At 44.5% G+C, this 23,379-nt stretch overlaps 1 protein-coding gene across 1 annotated transcript in view; it reads left to right on the forward strand.

The window, feature by feature from the left end:
* Positions 1–549: 549 nt before the first annotated feature.
* The window catches only part of DOCK2 (dedicator of cytokinesis 2), a gene marked incomplete at both ends in the record, with an annotated part of 443,452 nt that continues 420,622 nt past the window's right edge, over positions 550–23,379 (forward strand). The window contains one exon of the mRNA XM_080699131.1: positions 550–592. Within this exon, the coding sequence (XP_080555257.1) occupies positions 550–592 (43 nt within the window). The remainder of the gene's footprint in view (positions 593–23,379) is intronic.

A 23,379-nucleotide genomic window follows, 5' to 3' on the forward strand; every position in this document is an offset into this window, starting at 1 on the left:
TGAATCAGAAGGGATGAGTTAGCAGGTACTAGAGTGACACCAGCTGGGCTGCGGAGGGCTTCCCAGGCAGAGATGGGAGGACAGAGCCCAAGGGCTCCAGACCTGGGCTACGTCACCTTCTATGGACATGTGTCTGTGTTTCCTCATATCGACAGCAATGCTTGTGATTTCTAGCCAAATCTGACTTAAATATTCAATTCCATTCAGTCACTACCTCAGAAACCAGGGCGCTTCTCTGCCTTTCTGGTGGCCTGAATGGCCCCAGGTTCCTGCCTGGCTTCTGCCTATTTGCCTGGAGAAAAACAAATTGCAGGCAGCCCTCAGGTTTTGCGGCTGGGGTGGCTACAAGCCTTCTAGCCACTAGTGAGGGCGCAGCAGCCCAGGGAGAGTGGGGAAGAGAGAGCGGGAGCCTGGGGAGGCTAGGCGAGGCGAGGGCGGTCCCTGAAAGTCAGAGAAGAGGAAGGAAGTGGGGCCCTGCAGCACCCAGCCACCCCAGGCTGGCTTCCCCAAGAGGCCAGGACAAGAGGCCCTGAAGGTCCCGGCCCAGCCATGACCGCCTGGCGCAAAACCGACAAGGAGCGGCAAGGCGTGGGTAGGTTTAGGTGCTGGCCACAGCTGGGAGACGGGCAGGTGGCCGGAGAGCCCCATGTGGGAAGATGCTGCTGGGCCTGTGCCACAGGCGAGGGGCAAGGCCACCCTGGGGGCCTGGGTGCAGTGGCTCCTTCAGCCTGCTGGAGGGCGCGGGAGCGAGGGGGAGGCCTGGGTCTGGGAGGGAGGTGGGCACCCTGCCAGGCAGGCAGGGCCAGTCTGAGGACCTCTCTTTCCTCGTGCCTGGAGCTGCCTTTTATCCTGAGCACTGTGCTTTTGGAGATGCTGTGCAGCTGAGTGCGTGGTCCCTGGCCCGTTAGCCCAGGCTCGGCCTTCTAAACCATGAGCCGTGAGCTCCGTCACACCATCTGGAGACTTGCCTTGCCCGGGTCCAGCGTGTCTCCTTCCACCCCTGTTGAAGGCTCCATCCATCTACCTGCTTCCCCTCCTCTTCCTCCAGGGCTAGATGGCCCAGAATTGACATCAAAGCCTGTGCAAGTTTGGGGTGTGGGGCTGGAGGGAAGGATCCTTCCCACAATCCAGGGCATCTGGGGAGAAAGCCTCCTTTCCAGTGATCTGGGGATGACCAAGAAGCCAGCTTTATCGGCTACAGCCATCTAAACTCCCAGAGGCCTCCGCCTCAGGCTGAGGGCGGAAGTGGTGGCTGGGGGAAGGGAGGTGCAGGTACTCGCTCCTCCTAAGTGGCATGGGTGATGCAATCCTCATACACTTACGTGTGAATTTAAAAACTGCCACACAGGGTGACAGCAAACACCACCCCAGAGAGGAAGATCCAGCAGGTGAGGCACTAGACAACCCAAGTGCCAACAGTGACCAGATGCAGGGGTCTGATGCAGGGGTCTGCTAGGCTCGTGTTTGAGAAACCCTTCCCTGGGGCAGCTCAGACTTCTCTGGTCCCATGCTGAGCACTGGCACTGTGGCCACCACCCTGACAACACACAATAATCCAGAGCCTCTGGGGGACTCAGCTGCTTGGTCTATAAAGTGGGGAGTTTGAACTTGAGTCAGGAGAGACCCTTTTGAACTTCTGAGTTTCTCCAGTTTTGGTCCTTCCAGCTGGGGGTATCGGGCTGATAACCTACGCAAGGGTGTGCAGAGCCTGGTGAATGGGATGGGTCGTGTAGGTGGAGGGGACAGTGCGTCCACGGGAGACCCACGTGGAACTGATCTCAGCACATATCCAGGAAAGGTAAGATGAAGGAAATGATTGAGCCCAGAGTAACCTGAAGCCACACTGGGGAGGCCTGTAAATGCCAGGCTAAGGAACTGGCAGGCAGGGCACAGTATTCAGTCTGGGGCGCTTAATGGGGGAGTCTGAGGGTAATATTACTGGTTCCCTCTATTGCTCTGAGAGCTGCAGTCAACACCTGGGTTGTATGGCTCCTGGGCTGTGGGGTGGAGTCCTAGACTCTGGGGCCAGGCTGCCTAAGCTTGGATTCCAGCTTCCACACTTCCAAGCCCTGTCACCTGGAGAAAATTAATCACTCCCTCCATTCCTTGGTTCCCTGGCCCACATAATGAGGTCAATATTAGCACCTGCTTTTTGGGGTACGTGTAGAATCACTAAATGACTTCATCTGCACAAAGCTCCTATGATAATGATTGTGCCAAGTAATCCTCACTTGTCAGTTATTGTTTTTAGACTCTGTCCTTTTTGACCCCAGTGACAGCATGCAATCGCAGAATGGAATAGGGCTAAGGGATGGAGGAAGGTTATTATCCTCCCTGACACTGGCTGTCCCACTAGTGTAGATTGGGAGGTTCTGGACTCTGTTATGTCTCAGCTGCTTCTTGATCAGGTGGTATGGCTGGTATTTATTTTCCATGCCTCCTTAAGAAAATATGGGGGTTAGAAGACCCGTGACCCTGTAGGGAGCGTGAAAGCACCTGGTAGCTACCTATACACCAAAGAGACTACCTATCCCTGCAGGTAAATGACAGACTTAATGACTGTAATCTCCAAGCCTCATCTGCAGGCCCTGGGTGGGTGGGAAGGAGGGCCAGGCTAGGCTTAGGCTTGATGATATGGGGAAGAGGGCCATCTGTCAAGAAGAAACAGCAAGTGGCCTGAGAGGAAGGAGGCCAGCTTCTTGCTCCAACCCCAGTCACGATTTACAGATAGATCTGTGCTCCAATTTTATCACTGCAAGCTCAGGTATTAATACCTACCTACGTCAAAGCATGCTTTTAGGATCATTTGAGATAGTGGGCTCTGACCAGATAGAAATAAAGATAGAAAGCTAGAGTTGTGTGAGGGGTCAGGATGTCTAGACCGTCTCGGAGTGCGTTCCCATTTGGTTTCCTTTCCAGAACAAGTGGCTTTTGTCCATCCTTCCTGTGGCTTCACTGGTGAGGGCTGCTGGTGTCTACAGCACTGTTTTATGGGGCTCTCTGGGGCAGAATCACTTGCTTTCTCAGTTATCTTGCTGTCTGACTCTTATGTCAGTCCCTGGCCAGGATTTTTCCTTTCTGCTGCAGCCTTGACATGTGATCATGTGTTTCAGAGAAGACCTGCAGTAGGAGTCTATTGAGGATGTCAAAGACAGGGCAATGTGCTTACAAAGTAAGAAAGAACACAGCCTCTGCCTAAAGGAATCATGTGTGAGGTTAGAAGCTTGGGCTCTGAAGTCAGATCCGAGTTCAGGCCCAGGCCTGTTTGCTCGTCTGAAACCCAGGTCCCTTGAGGTCTTGGTGAGGACAGAGGTAATGCATGTCACACACTTAGTAGTATGCTTGGTCCAATGAGAATGGCGGACTGAATTCAAAGGACTAAACTAGCAGTTGGTAGAACACAAAGAGAGACATTGAAGTTTGTGCTCAATGCCACTTCAAGACATTCATTCCTTGTAAGCATGTAGTACTTGGATGTTTGGAAAACTCCATTCTCATGCAGAATCTTTGACTTTGGAACATCCGTGTGAGGCAGTATATTATTATTCCCATTTTTGAGATGAGGAAACACACGCCCAGAGTTCACCTAGTGTGAGGTAAGTGGCCTTCAAATGGGCTTACAGGTAAAGGCAGAAAGCAGGAGTGTGTATATCATGTGTGTCAAGTGAGAAGTAGCCTGAATTGGTTTAAGTAGAGGTTTGGAGAGAAAAAGAACATAGGAGAGGTAGATATTCTAGCCCAATTATGAAGAGCTCTGAGTGCCAAGCCAAGTGCAGACTCTTGTGAATCCTGGGAGTTTTGAGCAGTGGTATCACCTGTAAGAAGTAGGTGTAATGAGTTGGGAGAGCACAGGAATTGCACATTAGATGAGAAGGTAAAGAGGGTAATGATGTTAACTGTCTATTGGCTGCCTGAATAAGCGATCTGGTCAGAGCCCACTTCTAATTCACACTGCTTTTTGCCTTTACTATTTTAATGCTCTCAGCAAAGACTCAGTTCAGTGCTGAGAACTTGTTCCTCCCAGGAGAGAAGGGAGTACAGAAAAGGAGAAAGTGGAGAAATAACAGTATAATTTAGGACTGAGTGTTATGACTACAGGTGAAAGAAAACCTCCAAAATAGTGGATTGACCCAGATACCAGTTCATTTTTCTCTCAGGAGGAAAGCTCAGAAATAACCCATGAGGAGGTGGTGGGGCAGCTCCTTCCATCCCTTGCACCGCTTCCTCTGCATGTGACTTCTGCCTCTTGAACCTTGCTGACTGCATAAGCTTCACCCATCAGGTTCATTTTCCAGCCAGCAAGAAATATGGAGGGAACAAGAAAAGCCTAATTTCTCCTTTAAGGACTTACCTGAAGACAAACTTGACATTTCCTCTTCTACTTGATTGGCTAAAACTTACTCACATGACCAAACTGACCTGCAAGGGATGCTGGGAAATGTAGTCCACAACAAAGGCAGCCATGCAACCAGCTAAAAAAATTAGGAATTCCATTCCCAAAGCAGGGAACATGTATACTGATGTCTTTGTTTTCTAGGACTGCTATAACAAAATGTCACAGACTGGTTAACTCACACAACAGAAATTAATTTTTTCAGCGCTTCACTTGTAGCCTCTGCTTGGTTTGCACGGGGCTGTATTGCTGACTCTTCACATGGTCTTCAGTCCCTCTATGCAGGCCTGTCCTTGGTGTCCCTGGTCTTCTTAAAAATAATATTGGATCAGGACCTTACCCCCAAAAGCTCATTTTAATTCATTCACCTCTCTAAAGCACTTCTATAAAAATATGGTTATATATTCTAAGGTACCAGAGATTAGGACTTCAACATAAGATTTTTAGGGAGACACAATTAAGTCCATAATAGATCATCTCTTTCTTCTGGCATGGTATCTAGGGACTCTAAAAGAGGGCTTCAAGGCAGGAGTATTCAGGTAGAGGGTTAGGGTAGAAAAGGATGTGTTTGCTCTAGAGCTAGGCCTGCCAGGCAAGTTTTCATGGGTCCTCAGTTATGCTCCTAGGGAGGAAAAACATTTCTTACCTCTACCTGAGATTGTCTGGATGAAGCCCTGTGAATGGAAATAACAAAGGATAGATTAACAACAGAGAAACAAATGGAAGTTTATTAGCATGTTCACCATGCTACGCTTACACAGGGGAGTATCCAGAGATGAGTCATTTAAAGGTTTAGTTTGAAACTCAGGCTTGCGTGTAGCATCTTGGCAAAGGGACAGTAAACTTTTTGAGAAGTGACAGGACAAAGGAAACATGTTCTAGGCTTCTAGGGACAACCTACTGTGGAAAGAGAAATATAGGGGGAAACAAATGGAAGGTACACCTTATATGGACAGATGCATTTTGGAGGCAACTTTCTGACTTATTCATGACTATTAAAGTTGCCTGGGAGAGAGGATTTATGGCTAATATTATTTCCAGTTGTTCCTGGTTTTAGTCAGATAAAAGAAGGCTCAGGAAGGCTTCTTAATGCATCTATTGATTCTCATTTGCCTGCAGCACAAAATGATCATTCCACTGGAGTGGCGTGTCTTGATTCCCTTCCCCTCAGAAGCCTGTGCTCCATACAAACTGTTTTCAGTTGTAGCTTTGTACCTGTGTGTGGTGTTTGGGGAGTATTTGTGGTTTCCTTCGAGGGTTGTAAGGATTAATCTGTTCTACATTTCTCTCCTGGCTCCTGGTGGTTTTCTGGCAGTCACTGGTGTTCCTTGACTTGGGCAGGTATTGCTCTATCCCCGTGTCCTTCTGCACCTGGCACTCTCCCTGTGTCAGTCTGTCTCCAGATTTCCTTTTTCAATAAGGACACCTTCCAACTCCTATTGGATCAGGGCCCAGGCTAATGGCCACTATTTTACTTGATCATCTCTGTAAAGACTCTATCTCCAAATAAGGTCTTATTCTCAGCTACTTGGGATTAGTACTGTCCTTTTTGGAGCCAGGAAAATCGTAGCAAGGTCTACAGAAGCAGAGAAGGGTCTTTTTCACATTGGTTTGCAGACGTGAAAGAATCTACTTCTATCCCTGCTTCATGGATGTAGTAATGCTATTGCAGCCCAGGAACTGGTTGCAGAGGTTGAATGGGCTAATACTGAGACATCTGGAGTGGCAGTGTGTGCTCGAGGCCTCTATTGTAGCACAGGCTCTGGTAATTAGGGACAAAATTCACTCAGACTAATTCAATTAAAAGGTGTGTGGCCTGGGCGTGGTGGCGCAGGCTTGTAATCCCTGAGCTTGGGAGGCAGAGACAGGAGGATCACACAGGTTCAAAGCCCCTCACTGGCTTAAGAGACCCTGTTTCCAAATAAAAATATAAAATAGGTGTGGGAGTGTAGCCCGGAGGTAGAAGGGTTCCATCCCCAATACCACCACCAAAAAAAAAAAAAAAAAAAAAAAAAAAAGGTGTATGGTACATGAGTGAGGGGAGAGTCAAGTTTTACATTTCAAGGGTCAGAAGAATCACCCTGAAATCCAGGGAATATGGGCAGCCAGGCCTCCAGGAGGGCACATATTCCAAACACCTGGGGCAAAGTTCCACTCCAGAGGGACTACTTGTATTGCTCTTATCGCCAAAGGCAACAGCTAAGGGGAAGGGGTGGAGAGCATCCTTCACATACAAACACACTTGTTCAACCAGTTGGTCATTCTTTGTTTATTTCCTGTATAATTATTGGACATTTCCCATGTGCTGGGCATTGTGTTAGTCCCTAAGATGACTAGAACTAGGCTAATATGATCCCTGCCCCTTTGGAGTATATACTCTCACAGGGAAAACAAAAAGGAATTTTGTGGCTCAATCAATAAGCATACAATTACAAATTGTGGTATGTGCTACTGAAAGACAGAATATTGTAGGGAGTAGTTTTAAATTGGATGATATGAGAAGGCCTCTGAGGAGCATGGTAAAAGAATTCTAAAGGGAATGCTTGGAGGGATCTGAATACATGTATATTTACAATACAGGCCAACTCTATCTTTGGACCTCAAATGGGTCTGGTGTAACAAAAACACATGGATCAAAAGTCCAATTTCTTTCTACCACCAATTTTAAGGTGCCTGGTCCTACTTGCTGATGCTTCAGCATCTCAGAATTGTTTAGGAATGCCCACTGGGCTGGCCGACTGAGTCCATGTAAGGAGATTATCCTAATGCCTAAGTATATAATAGCTTCATAATTCAGGTGCTGTCTTGCCCCCAACCATGTTGCGCTCCCAAACCATGTGTTTGCATGAGCTTTGATGACAGATTGTATTTTCTAAGCTCTGCTTCCTCCGGAGACCATATATTTGAGACAGGAAATGTAGTCAACTTACTGTTCTGCTAATTTCTGGACCTTTGGGTTTATTGTTGTTGTTTTTCAGCTTACAGGTCTTTAATAGTCAATTGCACATGGCGCCACGGTCTGTGTGCCATAGCATATATTGTGCAAATGGGGGAGGATGATACTTATTACCACTCAACTCCAGAGGAACCTGGGGAGCACCACACATGTTCCCTTTACTAGGCACTTTCTCTCTGCTTCTCGCTGCCTGTAATTGGTGTGAATTGAAAAGCAGTCAGGCTGAGTTGGTGAACTGCTTAAGTTTACTTAGTCTTTTGTTCTCCTTGGAGAAAATCATCTTTTGTCCCTATGTCCCAAGCAGGACATTGTAGGCCTCTGCACTGGTTTAAATCTGCAGTAACAGGAAAGGGGGCAGGAGGGAAATGTGACCGTCCACGTGGATCCTTGCCCAGACCTCTCTCTACTCTTCACTTCAGAGGACTTAGGTTTCCTCTGACAACATGGTGTCTCTTGGATCAAAGCCTGGACTAAAATGGTGGAAGGAGACGCAGGGCAGCGCAGGGTCTGAAGAGAGCGGATGCTCAGCAGGTGTTTGCTGGGCTGGATTATGTGATGCAATGTCCAGCCCAGGACACTGCCAATGGCATGTTTGGTTGCAGCAAAGGGTTGCCTCTGGTGCCAGCTAAATCCTGAAGGTTTGCCTATAAAGTGGGGTTTTGTGCTTGCCTGGATAGCAGTGGCAATGGGCAGTTGTCTGAGAAAGAACATTCTAGGTAAAAAGAGTAGCTAATGCAAAGATCCTGAGAAGGAAGCCTCTTGGGCAGAGGTTAGTGTGGTCAGATTAGGGTGAACAGGGGGGCAGAAGAGTAGGAAGTAGATTCTGTAAGGGGCAACTATGGAGCAGTAGGCATCATATGGAAAGGAAGTATTGCAGGATTTGGGGCAGAATTATAGAACCATCTGTCTCATTTTAAAAGAACTATTCTAGCAGTTTTACTGTGGATAATAAAGGGGAATTAAGCATGGTAGCTGAGAGGCCAGTTAGACAGCTGCCACAGCAACCTAAATAAGAGATGGCAGGAAGGTGGCAGTGGAGGTAACAGAGATGAGCCCAGATTGGACAGCTGTGTTGTAGGTGGAGCAAATGGGATTTTCTAATGGATTGGATATTGGTATGAGAGGTAGACAGGAGTCCTGGGTGACCCCAAGCGTGTGACATGGACAGCTGGGAGAATGAAACTATGTATCAGATTTCTCTAATTAAAACCCTGGATCTCAGTGGTCACCAATGTTTCCATCAACAGTATCACCACCTTCAGCTTTTATAGCATGGTACTTTTTTTTTTTTTTTGATACTGGGGATGGAACCCAGGGACATTTTACCTCCAAACTACATCCCCAGCCCTATTTTTTATTCTTTATTTTGAAATAGGGTCTCATTGAGTTGCAAAGGGCCTACATAAGTAGCTGAGGCTGGCTGAGAACCGTGATGCTCCTGTCTCAGCCTCCCGAATGCTGGGATTACAAGCATGTGCCACCACGCCTGGCTTAAAAGGACTTGTGTTCTTGTGTTTAGCCCTCACAACTACCCTGGGAGGTGGGTGCTTTTATCTTTACTTCACAGATGAGGAAATTGAGGTGCATAAGCATTCACAGTCTCATGGGAATGCAACCTGGCCTGGGCTTATTTTGATCATATCTTATCCCTTCTACTTTATTTAACTTGCTACTATTTACATTATGCCTTGGTCCATTTTCTGATATTATAACTAAATGCCACAGATTGAGAAAATAATGAGGAATAGAAGTTTATTAATTTTTTGGTACCTGAGCCTTTTTATTTTTATTTTTTTCAGTTTGAAGCAGAGTCTTGCTAATTTGCTCAGGGTCTTGCTAAGTTGCAAAGGCTAGCCTTGAACCTGTGATCCTCCTGTCTTAGCCTCCCAAGTAGTGGGATCATAGGTGCATACCCCCTAGCCCGACAGAAGTTTATTAAATTTGGCTGTTGTTTTTAGAGGTTGGAAAGTTCAGGATCACTGGTGAGCACTGCCCAGCTTCTGGTGGGGGCCTCCCTGCTGCATCCTAAGATGGCGGCAGGCCTCACATGGAGAGACCTGAGCAGGCGACAGAGCTAGTTCAGGTCTTTCTCCTTCTTTAAAGCTCCTGATGTCATCATGGAGGCCCCACCTTCCTGACCTCATCTAATACTAATGGCCTCCCAAGGGCTCCACCTCCAGATGCTATTAACATATATATATTTAGGGATTAAGTTTTCTGCACAGAAACTTTTGGGGGAACACATTCAGACCTTGTCTTTTAGTTATGTAAATATCTGCTAGCTTCTCCACTAGACTAGGGAATTCATTGTCTGTGTCTAGAGCTCTATTGGGATTAACTTTGAGTCCATTCAGCTCCAAAGCAATAGCAGGGATGTGAGAGGTCAGAGCAACTAATTGATATAGTAACAGTGGGTCCCCTTGAGAGTCCAATAGAAGCCATGAGCCCATCTTCCCATGAAAATATGAATGTGGGCAGCTTGTATTATGATTCCATGAACTCCCATTCATGAAGGTCAGTTAAAGTCCCTGGTAAAATATGCTCAGTAACTATTTTGTAAACTGACACAAAAGACTAGCCAAGGCATTCTGCCAGGGGTATAAATATCTAGAGCTAGGAGCTGCCTAGAGTTAGAAAATAATTTTATAATTTATTGAGATCAACTAAGCTTGATAAGCTTCCTCTGTGTGATCACCCCGAGCTAGGTATCAGGGCCCAGAGCCCCTGCCTTAAGGAGGCTTGCAGTCCAGCAGTAATCTGGCTTTCTGTGTGAGGCAGCAGAGAGCACCATTACTACTATTTGTGTTCCCCTTCCACAGGCAGAGCAGGTGCACCCTTGCTTGATATGATGACTCCTGCATCACCCCCTTTGTAATCCATTGCAGTCTTGTATGGGTGTATCTTGGGGTCCTCCATAGAACATAAGCTCAAAGATAGCAACACTGAGCCCCCTTGCTCTTCTAGTACAGCATCCAGCCTGGCAGGCACCGCCTTAGTAGTGGTTGGGTGGGTACTTGGATGAGCAGGTGGACAGGGAATGGATGCGTGGGCTGGGGAGGCTGGAAGCTGGAGGATTTTAGTTTCTGGGGGTCTCATAAGGTTCAGGTACATGGAGTTGCCTGATCTTACCTTCATCTCCCCAACTCGCTCCCCTTTTTGCTGGAAGGCTGGGTCCTGTGTGAGGGTGTCAGCAATAGATAGTGTTCCTGAACTGGTGTCCAGATGCAGAGCTCCTGCACTTGCCACTGTGCCAAGCCCACCAGTCCACACCCTGCTGTCTGTCACACCTGCTCACTCCCCTTCTCCCATCCTCCGACCCCTTCGCACCCCTCGGGGCTGCTGCAGTCTCTCCCTGGGCCTTCTGCCCTCCCTCCCTGCAGTCTCGCTTCTGTTACGGGGGCCTTTCTTTTCCTCTTTTCCACTTGACACTTTACTTTCAAGATGGCTCTTTGTTCCTTGTATGTTTGTTTTGTCTCTTCAGCTAGATTTCACAGAAGCTGCAAGACAGCCAGCACCATCTCCCCACTTTCCTAACCTGCAGGGCCCCCGCAGGCTGCTGGAGACTCTCTCTATATAGGGAGTAGGCTGATCTGGTGATTTCATCCTAACACCCCTCTTCCAACTCTATAGTGTGTGTGTGTGTGTGTGTGTGTGTGTGTGTGTGTGTGTGTAGGCTTGGTTAAGAGTGTGAGCATATATACACATGCCTGTGTCTGTGGGAGTGCTGGGAATCAGAGTCTGGCCTGATGTTTTAGAGTGGAACTCTTCAGCCTTGGCACTCTTGATGCTGAGAATCAGAGGTTTCTTTGATACTGGGCTGTCCTGTACATTGTAGGATGGTGTCCTGGTATTTTGTTGCTGTAACAATATACCTGGAGCTAGATACTTATAAAGAAAAGAGGTTTGTTTAGCTCAGGTTTGGAGGCTGAATGTCTCAGGTTATATGGCCTCATCTGTTCAGCCTCTGGATAGGGTTTCATGGCACCACAATGGCAAGGGTGAGGTTAGAGCCATCACATCCAGAAAGGAAGTCAGAGACTCAGGAAGGGTCGGCTTGCTTTTGCCTTTTTTTTTTTTTTTTTCATAACAACTCACTCTCTGGAGAACAAGCTGGAGCTTGTGAGAACTACATTAATTCTTTCCGGATGTAGTACTCCCAGTGACCTAATCACCTCCCACTAGGCCCTGCCTCTTAAAGGTCCCACCAGGCCTTAATACAGCCACCCTGGGACCAGGCCTGCAGCATATCAACACCTAGAGACACATCAGACCATATCTAAACCATGGCAAGGGGTTAAGTGCCATCTCCAGCCTCTCTCCACCAGCTGCCGGTAGCACCTATCACCTCTTCACCTGACCCAGCAAAATGAGGGTGCAAAAATAACCCTTGAGAATCACTGGTTTAGAGAATTCACTGGAACTCTAACACCCCTCCTGTTGGCTGTGCATGTCACTCTGCTCACGAAGAACAGCACAATACTATGCAGCCCAGAAAATTGTTATCACCATCTAATAAGGGGCATGAAGCTTCTAGCATGGTGCAGGTGCCAAATCCATCTCCATTAGAGAGTGACAGGAGGTGCATGGTGGAGGATACCCGGCACCTGCCGTGGACTCTAGCTCTGCTCCTCCCTCGCTGTGGCACCCGGGCTGTGCTCTCTCTCCATCTTTTGCTACCTCAGTAAGCTTGTCTGTAAAATAGAGATGAATTGTGGAGATGACCAAATTGGTGGCTGTGTGTAATGACTTTGGAACAGTGTCTGGTATGTAGGAAGTGTTCAGTGGAGGCTAGTTCCGCTGGTGATCCCCCTGTGCTCTCCTGGCTGGTGAAGGGACTCCTCCTCACTCTCTTTTATCCCCGCAGCTGAGAATCTCCTGCGTCATTGGCTGATGGCTTGCCCTTGGGTTCTCCAGATGCAACCTGGAGATGTTGCTTTGATGCTGAGATCCCCTGCAGCCTTGTCCAGAGTGGTTTAGCCTTGTCCACACTGCTTATGTATTTCAGTGTGCACATTGCACTTGAATCCGAAGTGGAGCTGCTGGTGAATTCTATTTCCCCCTGGAGTGGAGATTCTCCAAAGCCCAGCTCAGGGGTTAGAGAAGTGAGCTTCAGGAAATTCCATTTTCTTTCTCTGCTATTGTTTTTGCTCTTATACTGCCACTTGCCTAAACTCTATTAACACTTGATATTGGCTGAAGCTTCTGTTTTCAAACATGTTAGCAGATGGCAGGGTCCCAGATGAGATATAGATCCATCTTGAAGGACCACAGGGCCCTTGATGGCTGCCATTAAAATTGGCAGTCATGCTGGGTCAGCATCTCTTGAGGCAGTCTAAAGAAATTCAAGAAAGAGTGTAGTCAGAAAAAGGGGCATACCTGTCCTTCATGTTCATTCACATCCCTTCAGCCCAACAAGTACTTACAAAAAGCTCAGTAAATATTGATCACATTTCAGCTGGGGGCCAGGTGGGAATTCAGTAGTCAAAACGATGGGCTCAGCCTCTACCACTGCTGAGGCTGGAGAGAAAGTCAAGACATACATGATTTTATGGTATATAGAATAAAGTATGACATCGGCAATAGGCTGGTCAGGGAAGCAAAGACTGTGGACTCTGTTCTGAGTGTGAATCCATGTTTTAACTGCTTTTTAGTTGTGTGGTCTTGGAAAAGTTCCCTCACTTCTCTTTGGGACTCTTACATGTCATGCAGAGGATAATTGAAGGTTTACTATGATGATTAAATGAGTTGATGCAGGTAATTGCCAAAGATTGTGTTGGTCTTTTCTGTTTTTTTCCTACCATGGTAGCCCCAGTGCCAAGGACAGTAGTTGGCACACAGTAGGTGTCTCCTTGAATATCTCTTGGAAAAAAACATGGAGCATGTGTTTGGCATATAATAGGCACTCAACCAACATCTACTATTTTCTTGGAAAGCAGTGTGTACAGTGGTTCGAATTCTGGATTATCTTTCTATCTAGTACATAATCATTTACCCATCTCTCTGCGCCTCCGTCTCCTCACCTATAAGTAAAGGCATGCATTGTGTTTATTTTCTAACATTGCACAAAACACAGAGACCTCACCTTGGTTGTTTATCTGAACTATAGTACTTTAACAACTGTGTTTATTTTTACCCTATTTCTCCTGATTTGGGTTATAATTGTTTATTTACTTTAGTACTGGAGATTGAATGTTCACTAGGGACATTCTGCCTCTGAGCCACACCCCTAGTCTTATTTTATTTTTTATTTTGAAACAGGACCTCTCTAAGTTGCTGAAGCTGGCCTCAAACCTGTGTTCATTCTTAATGAGCTAATCACTTTAATATCATTGGGTAGAATGGGTAGCTGACCAGTGGGTTAGATTTTCAGAGTTATCTGAAGTCCCATCTGCCTCAAAATAAATATTCTGGCCACTTAGTAAGCTAGTGTGCCCAATATAAGAGTCCTTATTGGAGTCCTTGATGACCCCAGTACTTGGGAACACACCTTTGATCCTTGACCATAAGCACTTTAGTCTTGGTGGGCTTGGAAGTAAAGCAATTGCTACCATGGCTCCTGGGTATAATATTTTGATACAGGAAGAGGTCCCAGCTTCCAGGAGGAATGTGTCAGTATTCTCCAGGGTGTGAGAGCTTCCTTCTCCATGGGAAGCTGGTCTGGCTGAGGAGTCATGGGTAACCTTTTTCCACTTGTCTGTCTTGTGAGCAAGATAGGGCAGGCTATGATATCAGTGATTTTTACTTATATGGTATCCTATATATTCCTCAAGTTTTTCTGCCTTTTCTGTCCCCCACTCAAAAGTTGAGGACCCTGGGGTGGGCAAGATGACCTGATCTTACACTGGTAAGAAACGAAGGAGGATCAGAGAGAAGCCATCAGACTTGAGCAGAGTGGTATGCAGGCTGGGTTTCCTGTTAGTCATTTAGAAAACTGAACAGAATTGGGTATTTGGAAGCAAAGCCACTTCCTTTGTCAGTAATGTCTGCTTCTGCTCAGAAGCCTTGAAGCCTTGAGAACAGAGGCCCATATACAAAGGCAGAACACCATTTAGAACCAAAGTGGCAAAGCTAGTTGCTTTCATTTTCATAATCGGCGAGTCCTCAGAATAGATACAGATCTTAACGTTGAATGCCCTTTTTCAAGATCTGCCTGAGGTTTCTCTGACCTATCTGTGGGAGCCTGATCATCTGACATTGGTGGGCAAAAGTTTGAGGCAAGGGATTCCTGAGGAAAGCTAAGGGATAGTTAGGGAAAGAATGATTTGCAGTGCACCCCTCCAGCTATCAGACCCATGACCCTAATTTGCTAGTGCTCCAGGAACAAACCCATGTTGTGGATGGTTTCCTTCTGCAGGAATCCTGAGTTGCCTCTGCAGGCCTAACAGCTTTATGGACCAGTCCCAAGGCAGATCTCTGGGGATGGAGGAACGGGGAGTGGGGAGTCAGCCAGGTGAGGACACCAGAACACCGTAGTGTGTGCCAGCTGCCGCCATACCTGTGGGGAGACAATTTGAAATCAGCCCAAGAGGGGAGGGAATGAAGAAACAGGCCATGTTTATGCAGGAGAAGAGAAGCTTCAGGATCTCCTGAGGGCTCTCTCAATATTTGCTCATAGACAAAGGATTAAGTTTATTCAATGTTGACCTACAGTGTCTTTGGTGCAAACTGCAGGGAAGTGGTTTTAAAGGTGACATAAAGCTCAGAAGAGTTAGTGTCGTTCTGAATGGGTTGCTTTAGGAGCTCTTACAAGGCTACTAAAAACCAAGTGATTACTTGTTATTGAGCATATACTGTGGACAGACATGGGTCAAGCCTTTTATAGGAATTAATCTCAGGCAAACCTTTTAGGAACCCTGTATTGACCAAGAATAAAATTAACCCAATCAAGAACACAGATAATCATATTTATGGGGGGACTAATCAGGATTGCAATAAAAGAAAACAGATTCCAGCAGTCTTGAATGTGCTCTCAGGTTTTACAAAATAGTGGCCGTATTTATAATTTTAAACCATGGGGAAAGCCAGGCGTGGTGGCACACACTTGTAATCCCAGCACTTGGGAGGCTGAGACAGGAAGATTTTGCAGGTTCGAAGCCAGCCTCAGCTACTTAGTAAGGCTCTCGGCAACTTAGTGAGACCCTGTTTCCAAATAAAATATAAATTAGGTCTGGGAGTATAGCGTGGAGGTAGAAAGCCCCTGCATCCCATCCCCAGTACCACACAAAACAAACAAACAAACAAACAAACAAACAAACAAACCATGGGGAGGTAATGGTTACATCCCCTGCTTAACAGGAATGGTAACTGACACTAAAAGGGATTGGAGGGGGTCACCTCAATATCTTGGTAATTTAGAGGAGGCAGGGAGGTTTCACACATAGTTAGCAAAAGCTAGTTAGCTGTAGTATGACCTAGTCCGAGGGCCTACAGTGCATCTGGGCCATGTGCAGGCCTGGCTCAGTGGTCCAGCTGTAGACAAGTCTGAGGCCAAATTTAACAAGGGCCTCCAACTCCATTTTAAGAGTCCTGAACCAGGGCTCCTCCAATTCTATTTTATTCTTTGATACCTACAGAGTAGGGAGTGTTATCTCCCTTTGTGGACAATCATAGGCGCAGGGAGGTGACCTGGCCTGTCCCAGCAGGCTGTCCCCAGGCCTTCCAGTGCTTGGACCTGTTATGAAGACACTTCTGCATGGGGGCGCAGGTGGTGGCCCACAGATCTGGGCTGGGCATCGTCTCTGCTGCTCCCCTGGCTGGGTAGCCTTGTGCAGGGCTCAGCCTGAATGGACTGCTTGCTGTGACTTTGGGCTTGAAGCCAGAGCCCACACAGGACAGAACTGGCCTCAAAAGCCACATCTGTCTGACTCCAGAGACATGGGCATGTAACCCCCAAGCTTTAAGGTCTCTGAACAGAGATATGTGTTTAGGGAGTCTAGAGATACAGGGAATGTTCTGGGGGAGGCATTTTGTGCTCAATCCCATTTAAATCTCCTAATAACCCTGTGAGATTAACACTGTTAACATCTCCCTCTGTGTGAAAGTGAGACCCAGAGAGATGAAGTTGCTTGCCCAAGATCACACAGCAATGATTGGCAGAGTAGGGGTTCTTTCTGAAAAACTCTGCTTTCTAATGTGGTTCAAGAAGTTTGGGTTGGGGAGAAGGAAAGAGAGAAGAGAAGGAAGGAGATGAGAGTGTGGAGGTGTGAAAGCAGAGCTAGAGAAGGGAGGTGGTATCTGTGAAACAGAATAATCCCCATGAAGGCCAGGGGCATTTTACACAGGCTTGCTTGGGCTCACATGCATAGCAGTGCGTGGACCTCGGCCACTTCTTGGCTCACAGATTACCGAAGTTAAAAAGAGATAGTCATTGAGAGACATCCCCACAGAGTAAAAGAGTAATAAAAGCACAGGTCTCTCTCCCGCAGTGTAAGTGCTCTGTTACCTTGGAACAATTAACCTCTTTGAACCTGAATCTCATCTAAAATTTAAAACTAATACTTCCAACTTGGAAGGAGAGTTGTGAGGATTAAATGAGTAAATGCATGTGGAGAGCTTATATAGTACATGTTTGGTAAACATTAGTTCTTGTTAGGATTAACATGGGGTCAGTCATATCCAGAGAAGTGAGGCTTGACAACCTGTTTAATGTTCAATTTTCTCAGCTTAGTTCTCCACTCATCCTGTGGGACAGGCCAGAGGTGCATAAAGAGGACAGAAACTCGCAGAGAGAGAAGGAGTCCCTTTGGCTGAAGCAGGTGTGGAGGGTCTAGAACCTGCTGCCTGTTGCACCAGCAGCAGCAGAATAAAGGCCCGTGATGAGCTGGAGTCACGAGGCACTTTCCTTCCTCCCCTACAGAAAGAACAGAAGAGACCTCCTCTGGCTTAGGGTGCCAGGACAGAGGGGAGGGCCCTAGCTCTCCTGATCTTCCTCCAGGAAGCCTGCCCTGCCCCACACAGGGTCCAGCATGCCACCTAGCATAAGTACCTGTCCTCCCAGTCCACATCACCCCTCCAGTGGTCTCAGGTGAACCTGCCTGCCTCTCCCAGGGGCTCCCATTCTGTCTTCATGGTTACTGCTGATGGAGTATCATCATATGGCAGGTATTTTACATGCTGCAAACCTCTTTCTCTCTCAGGATGATGTTTGCCACAGGTGCCTGTGGTATCTGGGCTGGGCTGAAAGCAGGGCTTAGGCTCTAAATATGTCCCTTTTGATTTTCTGTGCACCAGCCCAGCTGCCCTTCCCAGAATGAGACCCTACCACACTGCTGCAGTTTAGTTTATAAATGTCCCCTTACAATTGTGACAATACATGCCTATCATAGCTTGCCTTCTAATTGTGCCATGTTAATGTGCACACTTTGATAGCATTGAACTAGTTCAGTTACAAACCCATTTACAGCTATCTGATGATAAAATGTTTTCTTTTCTCTAGAGTGACATCCTGTGCCCAATAAGCAGGCATTCTCCATGTCCTCTTGTCCAGCCCCAACAATTGCATAAGAGTTTTAGGATTTGCCTTTCTATTTCTGCAAAAAAAAAAAAAAAAGACTATTGGTGTTTTGGCAGAGATTTTTCAAATCTGTAGGTCACTTTGTGAATATTGCTGTCATAACAATATTCATTCTTCTGATCTGTGAACATGAAGTATCTCTTCATTCATTTTAGTCTTTAATTTCTTATAACAGTATTTTGTAATTATAAGTGTAAAAGTCTTTCACCTACTTTATTAAGTATATTCCTATATAATTTATTTGTTGCTATTGTAAGTGTAATTGTTTTCTTAATTTTTGTTCCTATTGTTCACTGCTATTATATAGAAATATAACTGCAACTTGTTGAATTTGCTCACCAGCTCTAGTTGTGTGCATATCTGTGTCCTCCTTCTCGTGTTGAAGAAGTTCCCTTGTATTCTTCACTTGTTAATCATTTACAATGAAACTGCTAGATTAACTTAAATGCTTCTTCCGAATCAGTTAATATGAGCGTGTGATTTATTCTTTCATGCTTTAGTATGGTGTATAGCTTTGATTAATAATTTTATGTTGAACCATCCTTGCATGCCTGGGATAAGTGCCAATTGGATCTTGATGCCTTTTAATAAGCTACTGAATTCCATTTGCTAGTCTCTTGTATAATCATTAGGGATATTGGTCTTTTCTTATTAATTCCTTTTCTTGGTGTCAGATAATTATAATGAGTTGGATATAGAATGATCCTCAGAAAAGCTAATGTGTTGACAATACAGAAATTTTCAGAGATGAAATAATTAATCAGGTCTCTAACTTCTTCAGTGGGCAAGTCCACTGATAGATGACGAGTATTTTTTTCTATATTTTTTAATTTATTGGTGCATTGTAATCATACATCATTATGAGGTACAGAATGATATAGGCATACATGCAATTCATGGATTACTAATTTGGAGGTAACCATAATCAGATGGGTGTGGCTAGAGGAGGTGGGACACAGGGAAAGTGGCCTTGAGGTCTATATTTGTTTCTGATCTCTTCCTTTCTCTCTGCTTCAGGTTGCCCTGAGCAGCTTTCTTCTGCCATATCCTGTTCTCATGATATTTCTGCCTTGGAGCCAGTCAACCATTGACTGAGCTTCGAAAACCATAAGCCCACATAAATATTATCTCCTCTAAGTTGTTCTTATCAGGTATTTGATTATGACAACAAAAATCTAACTAATATAGTAAGTTTTGCCTCAGAATAAGGACATATTTTCTCTCTTTTACTATTTTTTTGTGGTGCTGGGGATGGAGTATAGGAGCATTCTACCTTTGAGCTGCATCTCCAGCCCTATTTTTATTATTTATTTTGAAATAGGGTCTCACTAAATTACAGAAGCCTAAGTAGCTTAGGCTGTCGTTGAACCTGCGATCTTCCTATCTCAGCCTCCCAAATGCTGGGATTACAAGTGTGTGCTACCACACCTGGCTCACTCTTTTATTTTTAAAAGAGTCTTAGAAGAATAGGTACTAACTCAAATTTAAATGTTTGATAGAATTTATATTGAAGTGACCAGACTTTCTGCTTTGGGAGGTTTTAGAGCACTGATTTGAACACATATGTGCTATATTCATATTTTCCTTATCTTCATGAGTCAGTGTTGATAAATTGTTTCTAGGAATTTGTCCATTTTATCTAGGTTGTTGGCATACAACCTCTCTTAGCTTTCTCCTCTTATGCTTTTTAATTTTAAGATTTGTTGCAGTGTCCTTACTCTTAGTTCTGACTTTAGCAACTTGAGGTCTATTTCTTTTTTTAAAGCTAAAAGTTTATCAACTTTACAAAGAAACAATATTTGGTTTTCTTGACTCTCTGTGTTGTTCTTCTATTCTCTATTCATGTGCCTTTGCTTTAATCCTCATTATTATTTTTTTTCCCCTTGGGTTAAGTTTGTTCTTTTTTATCTACTTTCTACAAGGTCAAAAGTCAGATGATTGATTTGTGATCTCCTTTTTTGAAGCAGAGGTTTAAAGCTATAAATTGCTTTCTGATCAATGCTTTCCTGCACATGTAAGTTTTAATAGACTGTGCTTTCATTTTCATTTATCTCAAAGTATTTTCTAATTCCCCCTTCAAATTCTTTAGAAACCATGAATTCATGTCTGTTGCTTGTCATACAGAAAGGCCAACAGTTCTAGGACAAGTTGTTGGGGTGAGAAAAAGATATGTTTGGAAAGCTAGAAAACCAAAGAAGAAGGAAGCAATTGACAACAAAGACCATATTGTTTAGGGTTCCAGGTGAAAGGCTTTCATAGGCATGTTTGGGAAGGCAGATCACGTGCAAGGGCACTAGGGTACTTACAAATTTGGGGTGGCCCATTGTTATGCTGTACTAGTTGCTGCTGTATTTAGGTCGTCAAAGGTCTTGAGTTCTGTAAATCTAAAGAAAAGTTACTCATTATAAAGTCTTATGACTCATGTAATTTTAGTTCCTTTTCCCAGATATAGTTAACTCTGTGGTTAACCATTAGAATACAAAAAACATCTTTCACTGGAAAACAGAGGAAGAAAGGGAAAAGTGACCACCTCCCAGAGAAGAAGGCAAGGGTCTTCTGGAGAATAGCAGAAGATAACAGAAAAGCAACGGTGTCTGGGCAAGAGAGTGAAATGACACTTTTCAATAGAAGAACGATGTTAACCTGTTAGGTGGCTTCAGTCAGAGGTGTCCTCTACAGCAAACCAGTGCAAGTCTAATAATACATTCCTCAGCTGTGCAACCTCCAAAATTACAAAATTAGCAATATTTTAAATCAACTGAAAGCAAGTGGTTTATTTAAGTTCTCCCTTGGAAATACTTTGAGATATTAGTTGTTTATACTGTTTAATCTACACACAGTTGTGAATTTTCTAGTTTTCTTTTTGTTGTTGATTTCTAGTTTTATTTCTTAGTGGTAATAAAAGATGCTGTGTATGATCTTAATCTTTTTAATTCACCGGGACTTTTTATGGCCTAACATATGCTCTATTTTATAGAGTGTCACATGTAACCTTGAGAAGAATGTGGATTCTACTATTGTAGGGTACAACAGTCTATGTGTGTTGATTAGATTTAGTTGCTTATAATATTTTTCTGTTATTCTATTTCCTTATTGATTTTATGCCAAGTTGTTTGATCCACTATTGACAGAAGGGAATTGAAATCAGCAACTACTGCTGTAGACTTTCCCCCTTCAGTTGTACCCATGTTTACCTCATGTATTTTGATGTTCTGCTATTAGGTACCTATGTGTTTATAACTGCCATATCTTCTTGGGTGTGATATTAACGTTCTCCTTTGTCTCTTATAAAAAATTTTGACTTAAAGTCTATTTTATCTAGTACCAGCATACAGAGTTCTTTTTGGTTGTTCAGTATATACATCGGAACATTTCTTTTTTCCTGTCCTTTCACTTTGAACTGGTTTGGTCTTTGGATCTAAAGTCAATCTTGCAACAACATATACTAGATCGTGTTTTTCTTTTCAATCATTTTTGTCAATCTCTGCCTTTGGACAGGAGGATTTAATCTTTTTCCTCTAAAATAAATATGGGAGCAGGGTGTGCTGGCACAGCCTGTAATCCCAGCACTTGGGAGGCTGAGACAGGAGGATCGCACAGGTTCGAAGCCAGCCTCAGCTACTGAGGCTTCTCAGCAACTTAGTGAGACCCTGTTTCCAAATAAAATATAAAAAGTAGGTCTGGGAGTATAGCCCAGAGGTAGAAAGCCCCTGGGTTCCACCCCTAGTGCCACCAAAAAATAAATAAATAAAATAAATAAATATGGGAAAGAAAATATTTACTTCTTTCACTTCTTTTTGTTTTGTATGTATTTTACATTTTGCTGTTTTTATTCCTTGATTCTCCATTATTGCTTTCTTTTCTGTTTAATAATTTTAAAAACTATAGTACATTGATTCTCTTCTGATTTACTTTTCTTTATGCTTTTTAGTTATTTTGCTAGTGGCTAGCCTAGCATTTACATTTGACATTTAAAATTTATAATAATCTACTTTGACCAACTTAACTTTTTGCAAAATTCTCTGCTTCCATAAAGCTGTTTCTCCCTTTTTATGTTATTGTTAGAAATTGCATGTTTATATTGTGAGACCATCATCATAGTTATTTAATAATTATTACAATAATCATTACTTTTAATACTGAGGATTGACCCCAGAGGCACTCTACTTCGAGCTACACCATTAGCCCTTTTTAGTAACAGGGTCTTGCTAGGCTGCTAAACCAGGCCTTGAACTTGTAATCCTCCTGTTTCCACATTTCAAGTGCTAAGATTACAGGTCTGTACCACCACACCCTTCTACCTCCAGGATACCCTCTCAGACCTATTTTATACTTTTTATTTGAAAACAGGGTCTCTTAAGCCAGCACGGCTAACTTCGAACCTGTGTGATCATCCTGTCTCCGCCTCCCAAGTGCGGGGATTATAAGCGTGCGCTACCACGCCCAGCTAATAGCAACTTTTAAAAATATTTTGGTGAAGACTATACTATTTGTTGCGTGTGGTCACTGAATGCTTTGTGCCGAAAGAAAAAATATCTGGTCTTTGCAACTAGACTGTGTTGGGGCATGCCTTCAGGGCTCAGTCAGGCCATTTATAACTCTGACTTCCTGCTTGTATGCAGCTCAAAGGTCAGTCAGAGCTGAGAGTTTAGGGTGTCCTTACATCTTTTCTCAGCATGTGTTCAACCTTTATGTGTGGCCTTCTAAATTCCCTGGTGTTTGTTGGTGTCCTTCTAAAAGCCCTTGCTTTTCAAAGTATTTCACTTCTAAGGATTTTTTTTTTTTTTGCAGATTATACTTTTATTCATTTTTGTATTCTTTGTGCCATTTGGGAGCAGTTTGTTCTTTTGTCTTTAAGTGTTTTTGACCAATGCCCTCTGCACAGGTTACGTTTCTATCCTGAGGAAGTTCTGTGATGAAGCAATGCAGGCTGGCTCTTTCAGGGAGCCCAAGACAGGTCGACAAACGTAATTAAGCCAGGCATGGTGGCACCTGCTCGTAATCCCAGAATTTGAGAGGCTGAGACAGGAGGATCAGAGGTTTGAGGACAGCCTCAGCAAATATCGAGACTCTCATTAATCTAGGGAGACCCTGTTTAAAAATAAAGATAAAAAATAGGAGAGCCGGGCATGGTGGCGCATGCTTGTAATCCATGCGCTTGGGAGGGTGAGACAGGAGGATTGCACACGTTCGAAGCCAGCCTCAGCTACTTAGTGAGGCTTTCAGCAACTTAGTGAGACCCTGTTTCCAAATAAAATTTAAAAAAAAGGTCTGGGAGGATAGCCCAGAGGTAGAAAGCCTCTGGGTTCCACCCCCAGTACCACCAAAAATAAATAAATAAATAAATAAATAAATAAATAAATAAGGCTAGGGATGTAGCTCGGAGGTAGAATGCTCCTGAGCCTGAGTTCAATCCCCAGTACCAAAAAATAAAAAATAAAATAAAAAACATATAACTACAAATTCTGTGGAACAGAGTCCACTCTGCTGCCCCCAGCTCTTAAGAACCCATACCAG

Source organism: Muscardinus avellanarius, assembly GCF_963383645.1.
Source record: "Muscardinus avellanarius genome assembly, chromosome: 7".
Lineage (NCBI taxonomy): Eukaryota > Metazoa > Chordata > Mammalia > Rodentia > Gliridae > Muscardinus > Muscardinus avellanarius.